This window comes from Hypanus sabinus, chromosome 9 (assembly GCF_030144855.1).
Source record: "Hypanus sabinus isolate sHypSab1 chromosome 9, sHypSab1.hap1, whole genome shotgun sequence".
In the NCBI taxonomy this organism is placed as follows: domain Eukaryota; kingdom Metazoa; phylum Chordata; class Chondrichthyes; order Myliobatiformes; family Dasyatidae; genus Hypanus; species Hypanus sabinus.
Genome location: NC_082714.1, coordinates 156,636,409 through 156,657,241, shown reverse-complemented (window position 1 = coordinate 156,657,241; position 20,833 = coordinate 156,636,409). Strand labels below are relative to the sequence as shown.

The 20,833-nt window shown below is 42.2% G+C and overlaps 1 protein-coding gene across 5 annotated transcripts in view; it reads left to right on the top strand.

The window, feature by feature from the left end:
• Positions 1–20,833, top strand: part of LOC132399944 (protein CBFA2T2-like) — a 199,016-nt gene that overhangs the window by 135,173 nt on the left and 43,010 nt on the right. For 4 of the 5 annotated variants that reach the window (XM_059980908.1, XM_059980910.1, XM_059980912.1 and 1 more), the window contains exons 6-8: positions 14,500–14,726; positions 16,916–17,004; positions 20,635–20,827. In XM_059980908.1, coding sequence (XP_059836891.1) covers positions 14,500–14,726; positions 16,916–17,004; positions 20,635–20,827 — 509 coding nt within the window. The remainder of the gene's footprint in view (positions 1–14,499; positions 14,727–16,915; positions 17,005–20,634; positions 20,828–20,833) is intronic. The other variant, XM_059980909.1, reaches the window with a different exon arrangement.

The window sequence follows — 20,833 nt, the reverse complement described above, 5'->3', positions numbered from 1 at the left end:
TAACATCTCCACCTCGCTGACGATTAACACTGTTGTACCACAGGAATGTGTGTTTAGACCACTGCTCCACTCTCTCTACACCCATGACTATATGGCTAGGCTCATCTCAAACAGCATCTGTAAATTTGCTGGTGACGCAACCATTGTTGGCAGAATTTCATATGGTGATGAAAGGGCATACCAGCTAATTGAATGGTGTCGCAGCAACAACCTTGCACTTAACGTCAATAAGACGGAAGAGCTGATTGTGAACGTTGGAAGGGTAGGACAAAGGAACACATACCGATCCTCATAGAGGGATCAGAAATGGAGAGAGTGAGCAGCTTCAAGCTCCTGGGTGTCAAGATCTCTGAGGGCCTATGATACAGCTATAAAGAATGTAAGACCGTGGCTATATTTCATTAGGAGCTTGAGAGATTTAGTTTGTTAACTAAAGCGCTCGAAAACTTCTACAAATGTATTATGGAGAGCATTCTGATTGGCTGCATCACCATCTGGTATTGGGGGGGCGGATTTCACAAGTTCAAAATAAGTTGCAGAAGCTTGTAAAATCAGCTCTATCATGGGTACCAGCCTCCACGGTATCCAAGACATGGTGCTTCAGAAAGGCGACATCCATCATTAAGGACCCCATCACCCAGGTCATGCCTTGATCTCATTGCTACCATCAGGAAGGAGGTACAGGAGACTGAAGGCACACACTCAGTGATTCAGGAACAGCTTCTTCCCCTCTGCTGTCTAATGAACCCATGAACACTACTGTGGCTGAAACCTGAAGCCCAAGGGACAACATTCCCTGTTCTTTTGCTCGCGTCTGGGAATGGATTGTATTTCCTCCCAATGCTACAAATACCCGGTTTATGTACAGCCTGAGCGTTCCAGCAGATAGACGAGCTTGAATGCCAGCAGGCTTTTCCCACTGACGCTGGGTGAGACTAGAGCCGTAGGTCATAGGTTAAGGGTGAAAGGTGAAATATTTAAGGGGAACCCGAGGAGGAGCTTCTTCAGTCAGAGAGTGGTGAGAGCGTGGAACGAGCTGCCAGCTGAACTGGTGGATAAGGGTTCAGAGAAGTACATGGATGGAGAGCTATGGTCCGGGCTTGGGTCGATGGGACGAGGCAGAATAACGGTTTGGCACAGACTAGATGACCTGCTGAGTTCCTCGAGGTCAGGGGTTCTCACCCCGAGGTCTACGGACCGCTTGCTTCATGGTATTGGTCCATGGTATAAAAAAGGTTTGGAACCTCTGCTAGAGTCTAGAATGCTGTGTGTTTCACTCTAGATGGGCTGAAAGGCCTGGTACAGTGCTGTTCAGCTCTTATCACTGGAAACATTTGGCAGACTGGTTGGGTGGATTTATCGGCTACTCAGGGGCATCTTCTGCCAAGTGGAAACTCAGTTCGAGGCTGCACTGAAAGCCGATGAGCTATGCGGGTCCAAATAGCTCACAGGAGAAGAACCCTGTTGTTACCTAGGGAGGACATGCCTGTTACCCGCTTCACTATCTACAGGCCTCCTCGTCACCCAGCACAAACTAAAACGGACAAGGGACGTGGTGCAATTGGACATTTCGATTTCAGAATTCCTTTATCTGCCTTAAGTTTGGCCAAGAATGTAACAGTCCACGTTGCCAACAGCCACAGGGAAACCTCAAGTGATGCAGTTCGTATTTGCTTCTGCCGATGAGGAATGAGTGTGACTGGATCTGATCCAAGTGCCATAAAGCGGGGAAGTGGGGCTGAGCTGGGAGTAGTGTTTGACATTCCAATTATATTACAGAATAGAAATTCCAGAAAAAAAATAGTTCGCCAAAATTGGACAAGTCAGCTTTTATCATAACAATGAACACGGTTGCAGGAGGGCTGGATTGCTCAGCCACAGTTAAATATTATGTTGTTCTTACTGAGGCATTGAGAGGCCTCAGTGCAAATCATTCTTGCTGTCGGAGTGATCCCTAAATTTAGGAGTTGGATTCTTGAATGTACCCAAGTAATAGGGAAAGATTGAACCCGTAAAGAATTTTATTTCCCCCCCAGAGCATAGGAGGATGAGAGGAGATTTGACAAAGGTATGCAGAATTAATGAGGGGTATAGAAAGGGTAAATGCAAGTAAACTTTTTCCCCTGATGTTGGGTGAGATTAGAACTAGAGGTCATAGGTTAAAGGTGAAATGAAATATTGAAGGGGAACCTGAGGGAGAACTTCTTCACTCAGAGGGTGGAACGAGCTGCTAGAGGAAGGTTTGATTTGAGAATTTAAGAGAAGTTTGGACAATGACATGGATGGGAGGGGTATGGGGGGGCTATGGTAGGTTGATGGGAATAGGCAGCATAATGATTTGGCTTAGCCTAGATGGATCAAAGAGCCTGTTTTCTGGGCCGTAGTGCTCTATTTTCTAATAGTAGAAATAATAGAATATTTTCTAATGTTCAGGGGAGGTCTCAATCCTTACCTCACCTTATCAGTGATCCTGGCCTGGATACATTGCGCTGAAGGTTTACGAGGATGTGGCCAGAAATAGAAAATTGTAATCAAGTGAAGAGTCATATAGACTGGGGCTGTTCTCATTTGAACAGCCAAGACTGGTGGGATGGTGGGAGCATGCATAAAATTGAAAGGATTTAGATAGAGTATTTGGAAGGGACCTATGATGATAGCACTGTTTCAGAGGTATTTTGAACTGCTGGTGGAGGGATATAGACCATGTGTGGGCAGATGGGATTAGCTTGTATTTGACATCATGGCCGCAGACAGTATAGGCAGAAGGGCTTGTTCCTGTGCCTTACAGTTCTATATTTTATTTCCCTCAGTTGGGAGGCCAAGAAGACAGTGGTAGAAGTAATGGACGGGAGATAAAAGAACTTATAGTAATTTTCCCCACCTCTCCCTTCTCCTCACCCGCTCATAGCCTCCCTCTGGTGCCCCTCCTCCTTCTTTTCTCTCATGATCCACTTCCTTCCATCAGATTTCTTCTTCAGCTTTACCTTTTCCACCTATCACCTCCCAGCTTCTCACTTCATCCCCTCCCCCACTACCTTCACCTTCTCCCTCACCTGCCTTCACCTATCACCTGCCAGTTTGTACTCCTTCCCCTTCTCCCACCTTCTTATTCTGGCATCTTCCCCCTTGCCTTCCAGACCTGATGATGGGTTTTGGTCAGAAATTATTCACCTCCATAGACACTGCCTGACCTGCTGAGTTCCTCCAGCATTTTGTGTGTGTTGCTCTGGATATCCAGCATCTGCAGAAGTTTGTATGTTTAGAAAGTTCACTCCCTGGGCAGAGCCCTGCCCCAGATTTCTGAAGTGCCTCAAAGAGAAGTAAGTGACTGAATGGAGGACCCGGTGCTGAGATTGGGTGAGGTAGTTCCTTTGAGGCTGATGCAGAGAGGGTGAGGCTACCTCTGACTGCTCTGTATTATCTTAATCCAGACGAAGGGCCTCAACCTGAAATATCAACTGTCCATTTCCTGATTTCCTCTGGCTTTCTGGAGTGAATAAGGATGAGTGTTGGCTTGACAGAGGTGTACAAGACGATAAGAAGCAGAGATAAAGTGAACTGTCAGTGCCATTTTCCCCGGTGTTTCAGTGGCTGATACGAGATAATTTTAAGGTGTTTGGAGGAAACTGTAGAGGAGATGTCAGAGGTAGATTTTTTTACATTGAGAGTGGTGGATGCATGGAACCTGCTGTCGGGTGGTGGGAGAGACAGGTACATTAGGGACATGTAAGAGACTTAATTTGCACATGGATGGAATCAAAATGGAGGTCTGTGTAGGAGGAACGCGCTAGGCTGATTTTGGATAGGGTATGAGGTGGGCACATCACTCTGTGCTGTGACATTCTGTGTATATGTTCAGCAATTCAGGAACAGCTCCTTCCCCTCTACCATTCAATTTCTGACTGGGCATTGAACCCATGAACACTGCCTCACTACTTTTTTTCCTATCTTTACACTACTTAGTTAATTTAACTGTTTTAAATATATATTCTATTAGATATTCTGTTAGTGTTATATAGAGTATATATATTAAATATATATACTGTTATTCACTGTTTTTATTTTTTTGTAATTTATTTTTTTATTGAAGTTCATCATCAAACAAACATTTCCATAAGATGTATTTCAGACATTGTACATATATATCATATAATCATATATGTCACAAATCTCCACAAAGTATTTATCTGAGGTATACACTGATAGAAAAGAGTGGAAAGAAAAAGCAAGCACAAGGGAAGAACTGTGTACAAGTAGGGAGCGATCTTTTTTTTTACAACAGATTCATTGATTTGTGAGAATAAAATCAGGCCTATGAGGCAAAATGTAGTTAAATCATTTTTCCCAGTATGAATCAAATTGTTCAGCTTATGGTTAACAGATGCTGTATTCTTCTCCATTTTGCAAATGTCCATTGTAATTTCCATCCATGTATTTAAAGTTGGGCTCTCCTGTGATAACCATTTCCGAGTAACCAACCACCAACAGTATAGTCATTAAATATTTATCTCTTTTCAACCATTCTTGAGGTATATGTCCAAAATATATGGTCTTACTCTCTAAGGGTATTTCACTGTTTTTACTTTAATGTGTGGCATTGTGCTGCTGCCACAAAGACAACAAATTTCACAATATGCACTGGTGACACAAAACTTGATCCGGATTCTTTTCTATGGTTCTATCCTTCATGTGTTGTCACTTTTCTATGTTCTGTGTCCCTGTTCTTCTTTTAGTTTCTTTTTCTGCATGCTTGACTTAGTTCCCTGCTGATTTATGGAAAGTTACCATAAATGGAAACTGGAAGATTTCAAAATCCAATTCCCCGAATAATTACATCGGTAAAACCTTTTACATAAAATCTAATGTGTCGGTATTTCAGTGGAATAAAGGAAATTACAATGGCATTGAGAGGAGAACTGGTCGAAGTTAACTGGAAAGGGACACGAGCAGGAAGGACAGCAGAGCAGCAATTGTTGGAGTTTCTGGGGGAAAATGAGGGAAGTGCAAGACTGATATATTCCAAATAAGAAGCAATTTTGGAATGGAAAAAGGACAGAGCTGTGGCTGACAAGTGAAGTCAGAGCCAAAGTAAAAGCAAAGGAGAGGGCATACAAGGAAGTCAGAGCTAGTGGAAAGATAGAGGATTGGGAAGCTTTTTTTTATTAGTTTTTTTATACATTTTCTACATAGCTACAGATAAAAAACCCCAGATCAAAATGAAGAACATTGATACAGTGCAAAAATAAACAAACAATAGTAATATGATACAAAGAAAGATAATTGAGAAAGCACCCAAATTGAAGACATGTAAAATTAGTATCCTCCCCAAGCCCCGCAACACAAAAAAACCTCCAGACCAACCACAACATAATATAGAGAATATAAATCAGGACAATCAAACCCCCAAAACTGTAAATACACTTAGCAACAGAAGATATTAATGCCTACTACCAAAAAAAAAGAACTGAAAGCAAGGGACCGAAAAAAAACCTTAGTTAGGAGGAAGGTTATGAAAGTACTCAATAAAAGGTCCCCAGACCTTATGGAACTTTAAATCCGAATTAAGAACTGAATAATGAATTTTTTCAAGGTCTAAGCAGGCCGTAATATCGTTAAGCCATTGAGCATGCGTGGGCAGGGCAACATCCCTCCATCTAAGGAGGATTAAACGTCTAGCCAGGAGAGAGGCAAAGGATAATATTCGACACTTAGTCGAACTCGGACGTAAATCTGTCTCACCCCAGAAACCGAACAAAGCAATTAAAGGGTTAGGTTCTAGGTGGTGATTCAGAATATGCTATAATGTTATGAAGACATCTTTCCAAAATTTCTCCAAACTGGGACAAAACCAGTACATATGAATGAGAGAGGCCTCACCCCTTTTACATTTATCACAAAGCGGACTAATGTTAGGGTAAAATCGAGATAATTTAGATTTAGACATATGGGCTCTATGAACAATCTAAACTGTAAAAGGCAATGGCGAGCACAAAGAGAGGTTGAATTAACCGATTTGAGAATTGAGTCCCAAGTCTCATCAGATAAGGAGGTATTTAAATCATGCTCCCATGCCATTTTAATTTTATCCACAGGGGCACGTCGTAAGGCTGCTAATTTATCATGAATAAATGATATTAAACCTTTACCTAGAGGATTAATAGAAAGAAATAAGTCCATAACATTTTTCTCAGGCATTTCAGGGAAGTTAGGAATTAAAGGAGTAATAAAGTGTCTAATTTGGAGATATCTAAAAAAATGAGCATTGGGCAGATTGAACTTAGCAGAGAGCTGCTGAAAAGAAGTGAAGCGATTATCAATAAAAAGATCTTCAAAATGTCTAATGCCCTTCCTATACCAATCCCGGAATGCTGAGTCATACGTAGTAGGTAAAAAAAGGTGATTATGTAAGATAGGGCTAGAAAAGGAAAAACCATGGAAACCATAAAATTTCCTAAACCCATATACGCAAAGTATGTCTAACAAGAGGATTAACTATTAATCTGGACAAACTACTAGGGAGTACAGAGCCCAGAAGTGCAGAGATAGATAATTCTTTAGTGGAGCTCAACTCCATTGCCACCCAATTAGGGCACTCGGGTTGGCCATGGACAAAAGACCAAAAGGTAGTACAACGTATATTGGCTGCCCAGTAATATAAACAAAAGTTAGGTAAAGCCATGCCACCCTCTTTTTTAGATTTTTGGAGATAAGCTTTATTAATTCTAGAGCGCTTATTCTTCCACAGATATGACAAAATAATAGAGTCTAAAAAAGATTTAGGAATAAAAATTGGGATTGATTGAAATAAATATAAAAGTTTAGGGAGAACATACATTTTAACAACATTAATATGACCTACCAAAGACATAGATAGAGGTGACCATTGTAACAGACTCTGTTTTATAGTATATGAAAAATTGGCAAAATTTTCTTGAAAGAGATCTTTAAACTTCCTTGTGACTGTAATCCCAAGATAAGTAAATTGATTATGAACTACTTTAAAAGGGAGATCACGAAATGTTAATTCTTGTGCTTCTTTATTAATTGGGAAAAGTTCGCTCTTATGTAAATTAAGTTTATATCCAGAGAGCTGGCTAAACTTGTCAAGAAGTGAAATCATTGGAGGTAAGGATGTAGACGGATTTGAAAGAAAAAGTAATAAGTCATCAGCATAAAGAGAAACTTTATGCTCAACACCCCCTCTCCAAATCCCGGTCAATTCAGGACAATTTCAAAATGCTATTGCCAAAGGTTCCTTAGCCAAATCAAAGAGAAAGGGACTTAAAGGGCATCCCTGACGGGTGCCATGTTTGAGATTAAATAACTGGGATTTCTGAAAATTAGTTAAAACAGAGGCAGTAGGACACAAATACAGCAATTTGATCCAAGAGATAAAACTTTGACCGAAGTCAAATTTTTCTAAAACTGCAAAAAGGTAGTTCCACTCTATACGATCAAATGCTTTCTCCGCATCGAAGGAAATAACACATTCAGGAATCCCAGTTGGAGGTGAGTATAAAATGTTAAATAAACGCCAAATGTTAAAAAAAGGAAGGCAGTTTTTAATAAAACCAGCTTGATCATCAGAAATAATAGAGGGAATAACAGTTTCTAATCTATAAGCCAAAACTTTGGCCAAGATTTAAACATCAACATTAAGTAAAGAAATCGGCCTATACGAGGAACACTCTGTTGGGTCCTTACCCTTTTTTAATAAAAGAATAATAGATGCCTCATTAAAAGTGGGTGGCAATTTGCCGTAATTAAACGAGGCAGATAATACTGAGAGTAACTGAGGAGAAAGAAGTGAAGAGAATGATTTATAAAATTCTACAGGGAACTCATCAGGTCCAGGAGATTTCCCTGAAGACAATGCAGAGATTGCAAAAGATATTTCTTCTGATGATATAGGCGCATTAAGCTTGGCTTTAGAATCAGGTGAAAGCGAAGGAATATTCAGATTATTTAAAAAATAATCAACAGAGATATTGTCATTCAAAGATTCAGAGGAATAAAGTCGAGAATAGAAATTTTTAAGTGCGTCATTGATTTCTAAATGATCCGATGTAAAGTCTCCATTCTCCTTCTGGATCTTTATAATATGTTGTTTGGCTTTGGAACACCTCAGCTGATCGGCTAGAAATTTACCAGATTTTTCACCATGAATATAAAAGCGACTCTTATTTTCAAGAAGTTGGCGTTCGACAGGTTGAGTAGACAGAAGATTAAATTTAGTTTGAAGTTCTACACGCTTCTTGTATAGTTCAGGATTCTTAGTTTGAGCATACAGTTGATCCAATTCTTTAATCTGATTAATGAGGTCTAATCGATCTGCACAGGACTTTCTATTAAGATTTGCTGTATAGGAGATTATTTGACCCCTCAGATATGCTTTCATGGCATCCCAGACAATCTGGGATGACACTTCAGGTGATGTATTGGTGTTAAAATAAAAGGTTATCTGATCCTTAATAAATTTTAGAAAATCATCATCCGATAATAAAGTCGAATCAAGTCGCCAGTGTTTATTCCTCTGAGGGAGACCAGGAAAATTTAAAGACAGAGTAATTGGGGCATAGTCAGATGTCAGTATACTCTGATAGTCACAAGACTAGACAAATGGAATGAGTTGGTTATCAAGTAAGAAGTAGTCAATTCTAGTGAAGGTATGGTGAACATGTAAAAAAAAAGAATAATCTTTCTCAGTGGGATGAACGAAACGCCCTATATCAGAGATACCATAATTAGAGAGAAATGATTGAATAGCTAAAGCAGATTTAGTAGGTGGTCTAGTAACAGAGGACGATCGATCCAAATTAGGATCTAACCAACAATTGAAATCACCACCCAGTATAAGAGAGTATGAGTTTAAGTCTGGTAGAGAGGAGAAAAAATGTTCAAAGAAATTAACATCATCAAAATTGGGGACATACAGGTTTGCTAGTACAACTTTAGTATTATATAGTTTACCAGAAACAATAATAAAACGGCCATTTGTATCAGATATCTTATTATGGAGTTCAAAAGGAATATTTGAGTTAATAAGGATGGAGACCCCCCCCCCCCCAGCTTTGGCGGCAAAGGATGAATGAACATGCTGACCCGCCCACTTTGACAAAAGCCGGGAATTATCAGAATAACGGATATGAGTTTCTTGAAGGAAAGCAATGTCAACTTTGAGTTGTTTAATATGTGAGAAGACCTTCCTTCTTTTAACAGGGTGATTCAATCCCTTTACATTCCAGCTCACGAATTTAAGTGCACTAGCCATTATCAATTACTAATGCATAAAAGGCAGCAGGCATATAAAAAGTCAAGCAATACAATAACAGTCTGGGAGCAGAAATGTAAACATAGATTCGTAAAATCAAAACATAAACATGTCCTGAGCAACAAAGGAAAGCAAAAGAAACAGTGAGTGGTGTTCGAACTGGAGAATCCACCCCACCCTCGCAACCCAAAACTAGACGGCTACCAAAAAAAGCAGCTAGCTCTACCAAAAAAATTAACCCAAGTATGACTTCCAGTTCTGAGTCATTAACAAGAGTTCCGTATAAATACTATAGCAAATAGTAACTAGTTTATGCACTAGAAAACATAATTACAAATAGGAACAACTTCAACAGAAGTATAAAACTTAATACAAAGAAAATCAGAAGAAAACCAAAACTAACCTACCCGCGAAAAATTATAGAAGATTAAAAGGAAAAAAGGGGGAGGGAGAAAAGGGGGAAATTATAGATTCAAAGAGAGTACTTATCAACCATTTACAGAAAAAAAAGCAAAATTAAACTATGAATCAACCAACAGGGAGGCCTTCAATAAAAACTCCAAACCTCCAAAACAAGTTAGAGTCAATTGTAGATCTCTGTAGATAAAGTTATACAAGAATAAAATAGATTACACAAGTGCAATCTAAACGTCCGCAGGGAAACATTAAACTCAGATTATCTATTTAGGAAGAATGCACCATGTCCAGGGAGGGATTGTCTACAGCCCTTAGAGTTTCAATAGATAATGTCTGAATTATTCAAATAAAGTCTGAGTCCGGAAAAAATAGCTTTAGTGCGAGAGGTACTTATCCACCATTTTAGAAGGTCAGACCGGATCCGAAGAAGAGGAGATAGCCAAAAGACTTCCAACAAATGCCTCAGCCTCCTTCACTGATTTAAACCACTTATATTCTCTAGTAGTAAGCGTAATTCGGAGATCGGCTGGAATTTGAAGGGAGGGTCTAAGTCTGCGATCAAAAAGCACTTTCATTACACCTTTAAACCCAGCACGCATCTTCAGAACCTGGGGGGCAAAATCCTCCACAAAACGAATGACTATACTTTGAAAAGCAAAAGTACCTCTGTGGTGTGCCTCCATAATCAAATGGTTTTTCACCTGATATTGATGAAAGCACAAAATTACCGGCCGTGGGTGGGAACCCAGAATTGTACAGGGAACGTAGATCCTGTGTGCCATTTCAAGCTCAGGTGGAGTCGGAAAAAATTCTTTCCCAAAAATCTCACAGAGAAAATCGGAAGAAAGTTCAATGGGAGAGCCCTTTTCGGTGGCCTCTGGCAAACCCAAGAATTCGTAGATTGCAAGGTCTGCTCCGATTTTCAAGATCCACCATTTTGGAGAAAAGTTTGCAATTCTTCTCCTCTAGGCTGGAGCAGAGAGATTCCAGATATTGAACACGGCGTTTTAAATCTTCAGAGGTTGAGTCGATGCGAGATAAATGATCAGCATGTTCGTCCACTCTAGCGTTGATCCGATCCAATTTGACATCCAGCTGGTTGAAAGAAGTTCTAAATTCCTTTAAAATATCTTGTCGATGCTGTTCCAAAGCAGTGAGAATGTCAGCCGGCAAAGCCGTAGAAGTTTCCTTTTTCCCAGTTTTAGTACTTTTGGTAGACATTATAAGATAGATGTGTTCACAGGCAAGTAAAAGAGACCTAATAAAATACCTAACTAAGGTTTAAGAATGGAGACATATAGTGCAAAGATAGGGAGAATGACGAAGCAAATGTTCGGAGCAGCTAAACAATCACCATCTTACCGGAAGTCCGGGAAGCTTTTAAAAACTTGCAGAAGGGAACTTAAGAAGGCCAGTAGGAAGGAAAAGATGAATTATGAAAGGAAGCTGACAACTAGTATCAAAGAATATATTAAAAGCTTTACTAAGTATATAAAGGGTAAAAGAGAGTTGAGAGTAGATATAGAATCAATAGAAAATGACGCTGGAGATATTGTAATGAGAGCTGCAGAGATGGCAGAGAGACTGAATGCATATTTTGCATCAGTCTTCATAGTGGAAGACATCTGCAGTATACCGGACATTCAGGAGTGTCAGGGAAGTGAGGTTTGTGCAGTGAAAATTACGACTGAGAAGGTGCTCAGGAAGCTTCATGGTCTGAGGGTGGATAAATCTCCTGGACCTGATGGAATGCACCCTCGGGTTCTGAAGGAAGTAGCTGGAGAGATTGCGGAGGCATTAACAATGATCTTTCAAGAATAAATAGACTCTGGCATTGTACCAGATGACTAGAAAATTGCTAATGTTACTCCGCTATTTAAGAAGGGTGGGAGGCAGCAGAAAGGAAACTACAGACCTGTTAGCCTGACATCAGTGGTTGGGAAGTTGTTCGAATCAATTGTTAGGGATGGGATTATGCCGTACTTGGAGGCTCATGACAAGATCGGCCAAAGCCAGCATGGTTTCCTGAAAGGAAGGTCCTGCCTGACAAACCTACTGCAATTCTTTGAGCAACATACACAAAATGCTTGTGGAACGCAGCAGGCCGGGCACTCGGCCTGAAACGTCAACAGTGCTTCTCCTTATAGATGCTGCCTGGCCTGCTGCGTTCCACCAGCATTTTGTGTGTGTTGCTTGAATTTCCAGCAGCTGCAGATTTCCTCGTGTTTGCAATTCTTTGAGGGAGTTACAAGCAGGGTAGACAAAGGACATGCAGTAGACATGGTGCACATGGATTTCCAGAAGGCCTTTAACAAGGTACCACACATGAGACTACTTAGCAAGGTAAGAGCTCATGGAATTACAGGGAAGTTACAAGCACGGGTGGAGCATTGGCTGATCGGCAGAAAACAGAAAGTGGGAATAAAGGGATCCTATTCAATGTATCTTTGTTTCTCAACTGCTGTGTTTCCTTTCATCAATTACGTTATTCCTGAAATTCCACCAGCAATACCCCTTGTACCCAGCAAAGTGCCCACTGAGTGTATGTTCGTGGTCTTCTGCTGATGTAGCCCATCAACTTCAAGCTTCGATGTGTTGTGCGTTCAGAGATGCTCTTCTGCACACCACTGTTGTAACACGTGGTTATTTGAGTTACTGTCGCCTGCCTTCCTGTTACCTTGAACCACTCTGGCCATTCTCCACTGACCTCTCTCATTTTCACCCACACAACTGCTACTCACTGCGGCAGGAAGAAAGCTGTTAGCAGGGTGGCCCATTAGTGGGGCAAACATCAGCATGGTGGTTAGCACAGCACTTACAGTGCAGGCGACCTGGGTTCAATTCCCGCCACTGCCTATAAGGGGTTTGTACGTTCTCCTGTGACTGTGTAGGTTTCCTCCCACAGTCCAAAGATGTACCTGTCAGCAGGCTAATTGGTCATTGTAAATTGTCCTGTGATTAGGCTAGGGTTAAATCGGGGTTGCCGAGTGGCACAGCTCGAAGGGAGGGAAGTGTTTCAATAAATGAAACATAAATAATAACTCATCATGAAGTAATATCAAAAAAGTTATTTCTGATGGGCATCAGTATTCATACCCACACCATTTCATCGCCAGTGAACAGAAATCAAAACTGTGCACAGCAAGATCCCATTAAAAGAAAATTTGTGTATACAGCCAGATCATTCACTCTTATTTTGAGTTATTGGGTAAGTAAATATTGTCCGTCACCATTACTTACCCTCATTCAGTTAGTGCTCTTGATGCTTCCTGAGAACGCAGAGCACTTCCTGGGCTGACTGAGGTCTCAAAGTGGGGATAATCGCACAGTCTGCTGGCTCCGGTGCTGCTTGGCTGGGGTGCTGTAACTGAGGTAGCTCTCAGCCCTGGAGTCTCGGTCAGGAGGCTTTGAGTTCAGGAGCCACCAAGCACAAAATCCAGGCTGCACTTCAACGTCAGAGTCCAATTTATTGTTAGTACTCTGATGCAACAAAAAAACTATTCACAGCAGCATCACGGACACAGCATCAGATTGGAAGATCTTACAAAGGACTGTGAGAGCAGCTGAGACGAACATTGGGGTCTCCCTACCATCCATCCGGGACATTTATAGGGAGCACTGTATAGCCTGGGCTCTTAGTATTATTAAGGGTCCCACCTAACCCTCCAGCAGCCTCCTTGACTTTCTACCATCAGGTACGAGAGTCCATTTTATAAAAACAAGAACGGTCAGGATGAGAAACAGTTTCTTCCCCCCGTATATTAGGCTTCTGAACTCCCTGCTGCATCATATTTGAAGTGTCACTGGTTAATCTGTTCTGTACCTTACAGTGTTTATAATTTATGCACTTTAGTTTGTTATTTATGCATAATTCATCTGTAGATTTTATCCTTACATTACCATAAGTTATCGTGTGTAATGTGTGATATGTGCACTATTTCGCTGTACACCATGGTTCCGAGAAACATCTAATTTCTATATACTTTATGTTTATGTATGTTATATATATGTATATAGTTAAATGACAATTGACTTGACAACTGTCAGAAGAAATAACATAAATTACAGGTGTCCCCCACTTTACGGATGTTTGCTTTACTCCACTTCGCTTTTACAAAAGATCTACATTAGTAACCTGCTTTCGCATTACAAAGAGGATTTTCACTTTTATGAAAATTTTTCCCATATAAATTAATTTGGCCAGAAAGGTTTCATAGGAGCACTCTACCTTTGGAAAAGGAGGGGGGGGGGGGAGAACACCTGTGTACAAGAAGGATCACAATGAGAACAAGTAAGTGTCCATTGTGGTACAAACTGGTCATAGTATTGCTATTCTGAGGAAGTTATTAGTGTTGTCCAGGTTGGGTCAAGAATGGAGAAAGCCATTCTTGAACCTGGAGGTTTGGGACTTTGGGCATCCCTGGTGGGAGCTGTGAGAAGATGGCATGGCCCATGTGGTAGGGATCTTTGAAGATAGATCTTGCCTTCTTGAAGCAGGGTCTCCTGTAGATACTGCAGGTGGTGGAGAGGGATGTGCCCATGATGGATAACCTCTGCGATTTCTTCGTACCAGACCGTGACAATCTGTAGAAGTTAAGAGTATTCAGTGACCTTCTGTGTGGTACTGAGGGAGTGCTGCCATCTTGGTGGTGGTGTCTTTCAGATAATGTGTGGAGTTGAGGCTTTGCCTTCTTTATCGGGATACCGTGAAGTGCAATGAATGTTTCTCACGGCCAGTATCAGCCTTGTTTGCAGACAGCGTCTATTCCTCCTGAAAGCTTCGCTCACTCACTGTGATGTTACTCCCTCAGGAATAAAGAAAATGGCTTTGACCGCGACCCCCCAGCCAAGCGGGTGTGCACGATCAGCCCCGCCCAGCGCCACAGCCCAAGCGTCAGCCTGCCACCCCCGCCCAACGGCCAGCTGCACCCGACTCCTCCCCCTCTGCAGCACTACAGCCTGGACGACGTGGCCATGAGCCACCTGTACAGGGAACCGCAGAGGCTGCCTGAATACAGGGACCGGCACCGACATCACGGTGAGCGTCGGGGCAAGGGGGGGTGGGTGGAGGCAACTGCCGGCTCAGTGCCGGTACTTAGCATCAGTGTGGACAGTCGCTGTGGACAGAGCCTCTGTCGCAGCATGGGTTAATAAAAAACAGTTTACTACGTACATTTATTATCAAATTGCATATGTACCACCATATACAATCCTGAGATTCATTTTCTTGCGGGCATTCACAGTAAATACAACAAATTTAAAATAAGGAAATAATATTAATAAATAAATAAGCAATAAGTGGCAAAAACATGAGATGAAGAGTCCTTGAAAGTGCGACCATTGGTTGTGGGAACATTGCAGTAATGGGGAAAGTGAAGCTAACCCCTCTAGTGCAGGAGCCTGATGGTTGAGGAGTACGAACCGTTCCTGAACCTGGTGGTGTGGGTCCTGGGGTTTCTGATGGCAGCGCGAGAAGGGAGCACAACCTGGGTGTTGGCGTTCTTGATGGTGGATACTGCTTTCCTGCAGCTAATCTCCAAATCAGAGGGAAAGAACACACACTTACAGTATCGCATCTTGGTTACCGGAGCTCCCAAAGCCCAATGGAGCCAAAGAGATCAGGAAAGCAGCAGCTAAAATGTGTGCACAGTATGTTTCCACAAACCACTGAGATAATCTAGCTTAGAAATTGATGGTGTGGTACCACACACTGTATGATAGTATCAGTGCGTTCGATCCTTCCCTCAATATTCTTTCATGTTGAGGCCAACAGAAGGAGTTTTTCAGTGTACAGGGTAGTGAGATCATAATATAGAACATTTGGTGGGACCAACCAGCCACAACCACCTTTTAGATCTCATCCAGCAAAACAGAGGCACTCTGCCAATTGGGGCCAAGGTGCATCTTATGCAAGAGAGCTTTAACTTGCCTTGTAAAGGACAGCAGTGGGCTAGAGTGCCAATATAGAGATGGAGACCCAACCCCACTATCTTCTGATGCAGAGGTGAAAGGGTTATCGGTTGAGCTAATTATTCCGGGTTGGAGAGCTCTGACTAACGTCAGTGATTTTGATTGGAAAGAGAGGGAGGGAGATGGGAAAGAGAGAGGGGAGGGGGGAGGGGAGAGATAAAGAAAGAAAGGAAAAGCCATCTGCTTGGGTTTTTCAGTTGCCCTGATGAAGACGGTAGGCTCAGATCAGGGTCTCCTCAGCTGGGACACTCTCTATCCTCGCCGTACCACAACTGTTCCGTTGTGCTCCACCACTCCCACATTGAAGGCGGTTCTCTTGAACATAGTACCAGGGCAGTCGGTTTTAGTAAGGCAGTTCTATTGGGTGTGAGGTTCTTTACAACAACACGCCTGCCATCTCACACACAGGCGTGCTGGACCAGTGAAGCGAACATGGGAGAAGATGGATTTTATTTTAAAATTTCAGGGGTTCAGGTAGAAATCAAGGCAGGGTCCAATTTGCAGACCTTTACTTTTGGCACAGAGGTCATTAATGTTTTGCAAGATAAAGCCTATCACAAAGGAAGACAGAGTATGTCAGCCGAGTATATGCTGTTAACGTTTGTGGTTTCTGGTATTCATTTATCATTTCTTATTTCACTGCCCTGTCAGGTTATATACTTAACTCATTGGATGTCACTTTCCGCCAGACCCTTCAAGGGGTTGGCCACCCCTCTTAGCACTTGGCACCACGGTAGCCTTGCAGTTAGTCGATGCTGTTACAACTCATGCTATTCTGGAGTTTAGAGTTCAAGTCCAGTGTTGTCTGTTCTCCCTCTGAACTGCGTGTGTTTCCTCCGGGTGCTCCGGTTTCCTCCCACTGTCTAAAGACGTAACAGTTAGTAGACTAATTGGTCATTGTAAATTGTCCTGTGATTAGGCTGGGGTTAACTAGGTGGGTTGCTGGGCGGTGTAGCTCTTTGGGCCGGAGGGATCTGTTCCACACTGTATCTCTAAATAAAAATATTTTGCAAGGTAAAGCCGACTACAGAGGAAAACATGGAATGTCGGCCAGCCATATGCTGTTAATGTTTGCGGTTTCTGATGTTCATTCATCATCTCTTTATCTCATGGCTCTGTCGAGTTATATACTTAACCCGTTGGGTGTCTCTTTCCAAACTCTGAGGGGTTGGCCATCCCACTTAGCACAAAACTAAAGTAATTTTGAAAGCACCGCTGTTTTCAAGCTGTAAACATTTCTTTGTGGTCATGTTGCAGCAGGATCCCGTGGAGTTTATCAGGAGGAAATGATCGATCACCGATTAACTGATCGGGAGTGGGCTGAAGAATGGAAACATTTGGATCACGTAGGTCCTCCGTTCTGCTCTCAAAGACTCACGGAAGGAGACTATTCGGCCCTTTGCCAACCTGCCACATTCAATTCCTGCCTCTGATTCACAACTGAACTCCATTTTCTTGTCCAACTTTTGCTAACAATTATTGATGAAAACAACTGTTACCCTCTTGTTCAGAAGGGGCAATAATGATATTCACAAGATCGCAAGACAAAGGAGCCAAAGTAGGCCATTCGGCCCATCGAGTCTGCTCCGCCACTCCACCATGAGCTAAACTATTCTCCCATCTAGTTCAAATTTCCGGCTTTTTCCCCCATATCCCTTGATACCCTGACTAATTAGATACCTATCAGTCTCCTCCTTAAACACCCTCAATGACTGGGCCTCCACAGCTGTATGTGGCAATGAATTCCATAAATCCACGACCCTCTGGCTAAAAAGTTTCTCTTCATCTCTGTTTTAAATGGGTACCCTCTAATTCTAAGACTGTGACGTCTTGTCCTGGACTCACCCACCGAGGGAAACAGCCTTTCCTCATCTACTCTGTCCAACCCTTTCAACATTCAGAATGTTTCTATGAGATCCCCTCTCATTCTTCTATACTCTACTGAATGCAATCCAAGAGCCAACAAACGCTCCTCATATGTTAGTCCCTGCATTCCAGGAATCATCCTAGTGAATCTTCTCTGAACTCTCTCCAACATCAGCACATCCTTTCTAAGATAGGGGGCCCAAAACTGCACACAGTATTCCAAATGAGGTCTCACCAGTGCCCCATAGAGCCTCATCAACACCACCTTACTCTTATACACTATTCCTCTTGAAATGAATGCCAACATAGCATTCGCTTTCCTTACTGCCGATCCAACCTGGTGGTTAACCTTTAGGGTATCCTGCACTAGTACCTCCAAGTCCCTTTGCACTTCCGATTTTTGAATTTTCTCCCCATCTAAATAATAATCTGCCCGATTGTTTCTTCTTCCAAAATGTACAACCATACATTTCTCAACATCGTATCTCATCTGCCATTTCTTTGCCCACTCTCCTAAACTGATCAAGTCTCTCGACAACCTTTCCGTTTCTTCAACTTCCTGCTCCTCCACCTATCTCGGTGTCATCCGCAAACTTAGACACAAACCATTTAATCCATAATCTAAATCATCGATATACAGTGTAAAAAGAAGAGGCCCCAAGACCGACCCCTGCCAGAGTCTACTGATTCCTGGAAGATTATTTCCAATGCCTCCACAATCTCCAAAGTCACCTCCTTCAGAACCCGTGGATGCACTTCATCCGGTCTGGGAGACTTATCTATCCTTAGTCCATTTAGCTTCTCAAGCACTTTCTCTCTAATAATCTTGACTGTACCTAATTCTATCCCCTGAGACCTCTGGCTATCAGGTATGTTGCTAATTTCTTCCACTGTGAAGACTGATGCAAAATACTCATTTAGTTCCTCTGCCATCTCTTTGTTACCCATTATAATTTCTCCAGCATCCTTTTCAATCAGTCCTATATCTACCGTGTCATTCTTTTACTCTTCATATATTTTTTAAAAACTCTGTGTCCTTTTTTGTTAATTGCCAATTTCCTTTCATAATTCATCTTTTCTTTCCTAATGACTTTCTTAGTTTCCTTCTGTAAATTTTTAAAATTCGTCCAGTCCTTAGTTTTCCCACAAATTTTTGCTTCCTTGTACTCTTTTGCTTTCACTTTAGCCTTAACTTCTCTCATTAGCCACATTTGTGTCATTTTTCCTTTAATGATTTTCTTTTTTCTTGGAATATATTTTTCCTACACTCTCCTTATTTCTTGTACGAATTTCATCCAATTCTGCTCTACTGTCCCTCCATTTAGCTTACTTTTCCAATCAACTTGGGCCAGTTCCTCTCTCATACCACTGTAATTTCCTTTGTTCCACTGAAATATTGATACACCTGATACCAACTTCTCCTTTTCAAATTTGAAACTGAACTCGATCATATTATGATCACTACTTCCTAGGGGTTCCATTACCTCTAGCTCCCTAATCACCTCAGACTCATTACACAGCACCCAATCCAAGACAGCTGATCCTCTGGTGGGCTTATGGACAAGCTGCTCCAGAAAGCAATCCCGTAGGCATTCTACAAACTCCCCCTCCTGAGATCCAGTATCTTCCTGACTTTCCCAATCCACTTTCATATTAAATTCTCCCATAATTATCTTGACATCTTCTTAACCCCATCCTGTTGTCAGCATCACCTATCTATACTCTTTAACAATCGTTCTAATTTTTTCCTGCTAGTTATTAAAGGAAATGCCTTGCCTCTCTCAATCAAAAATTTTTCAACATCTTAAAAACTTCGATTAGATTATGTTTTAATCCCCTCTATTCCAAGGACACATGGGATAACCATAAGAGCATAAAACCTAGAAGCAGAATTAGACCGTTTGGCCCATTGAACCTATTCTGCCATTCCATCATGGCTGATTTATTTGCCTTCTAAACCCCATTCTCCTGCCTTCCTCCCGTAACCTTTGACGGCATTACTAATCAAGAACCTATCAATCTCTGCTTTAAATACACCCAATGACTTGGTCTCCACAGCTGCCTGTGGCAATGAATTCCACAGATTCACCACCTTCTGGCTAAAGGTAATTCCTCCTCTGTTCTAAAAGGACATCCTTCTACTCTGAGGTTCTACTTTCTGATCCTAGACTCGTCCCACTGTAGGAGACATAGTACATTCCATCTTTTCTGAAATTGCAATTGGTACTGGTTTATTATTGTCACATGTACCAAGATAATGTTAGAAGCATCTGTTTGCATGCCATCCTGACACATCATTCCTTACATAGTACATCATCTGTTTATGTGCCATGTCATATGATATGGGCGATCATGCCCTCTCCGTAACCATGATCATTCTTGGCAAATTTTTCTACAGAAGTGGTTTGCCATTGCCTTCTTCTGGGCAGAGTCTTTACAAGACGGGTGACCCCAGCCATTATCAATACTCTTCAGAGATTGTCTGTCTGGTATCAGTGGTCACATAACCAGGACTTGTGATGCACCGGCTGCTCGTACAACCATCCACCACCTGCTCCCATGGCTTCATGTGACCCTGCTCAGGGGACTAAGCCAGTGTTACACCTTGCAGGCTTGCGGAGGGAAGGAGCATCTTACACCTCCTTTGGTGGAGACATATCTCCACCCCGTCACCCAATAAGTACATCAGGGTATTAAAAAGGATAAACAGAATGCAGCATGCAGACAGATACATGGATAGGAAAGGTTTAGAGCAGGGGGACCACAAATCCCTTGCTTAGTATTGGTCCACGAGATAAAAAAGGTTGGGAACCCTTGATTGATAGGGAATTGGGCCAAACACAGGCAGATGGGACGAGCTTAGATGGGACATTTGGTCGGTATGGAGCAGATGGGCCCATGGGCCTGTTTCCATGATGCCTTCCATCAAGACTGCATTCGTATTTTGAGGTTATTATGGTCAATCTTCACACTAGTTCTCATCAGCTGTCAGTCTGGGAGGTGTCCCCATAGACTGTTGGCTTCTGGAAGGGATGTGTTAGGGTGCCCCACTGGGTCTTGTCGTTTTTCCTCAAATGCAACCGCAGAACGAGCCTTCTGTTCACTTCCAGCTCCTGAACTGCATCATGGACATGGTGGAGAAGACCCGGCGGTCCCTGGCTGTCCTCTGTCGCTGCCAGGAGGCGGACCGCGAAGAGCTGAACTACTGGATGAGACGTTACAATGACACCGAGGAAGTGCGGAAGGGAGGCACCGCTCACTTACGACAGCTCAGCCCCGGGAATGTGGACGCCATTCAGTCTGGTGAGC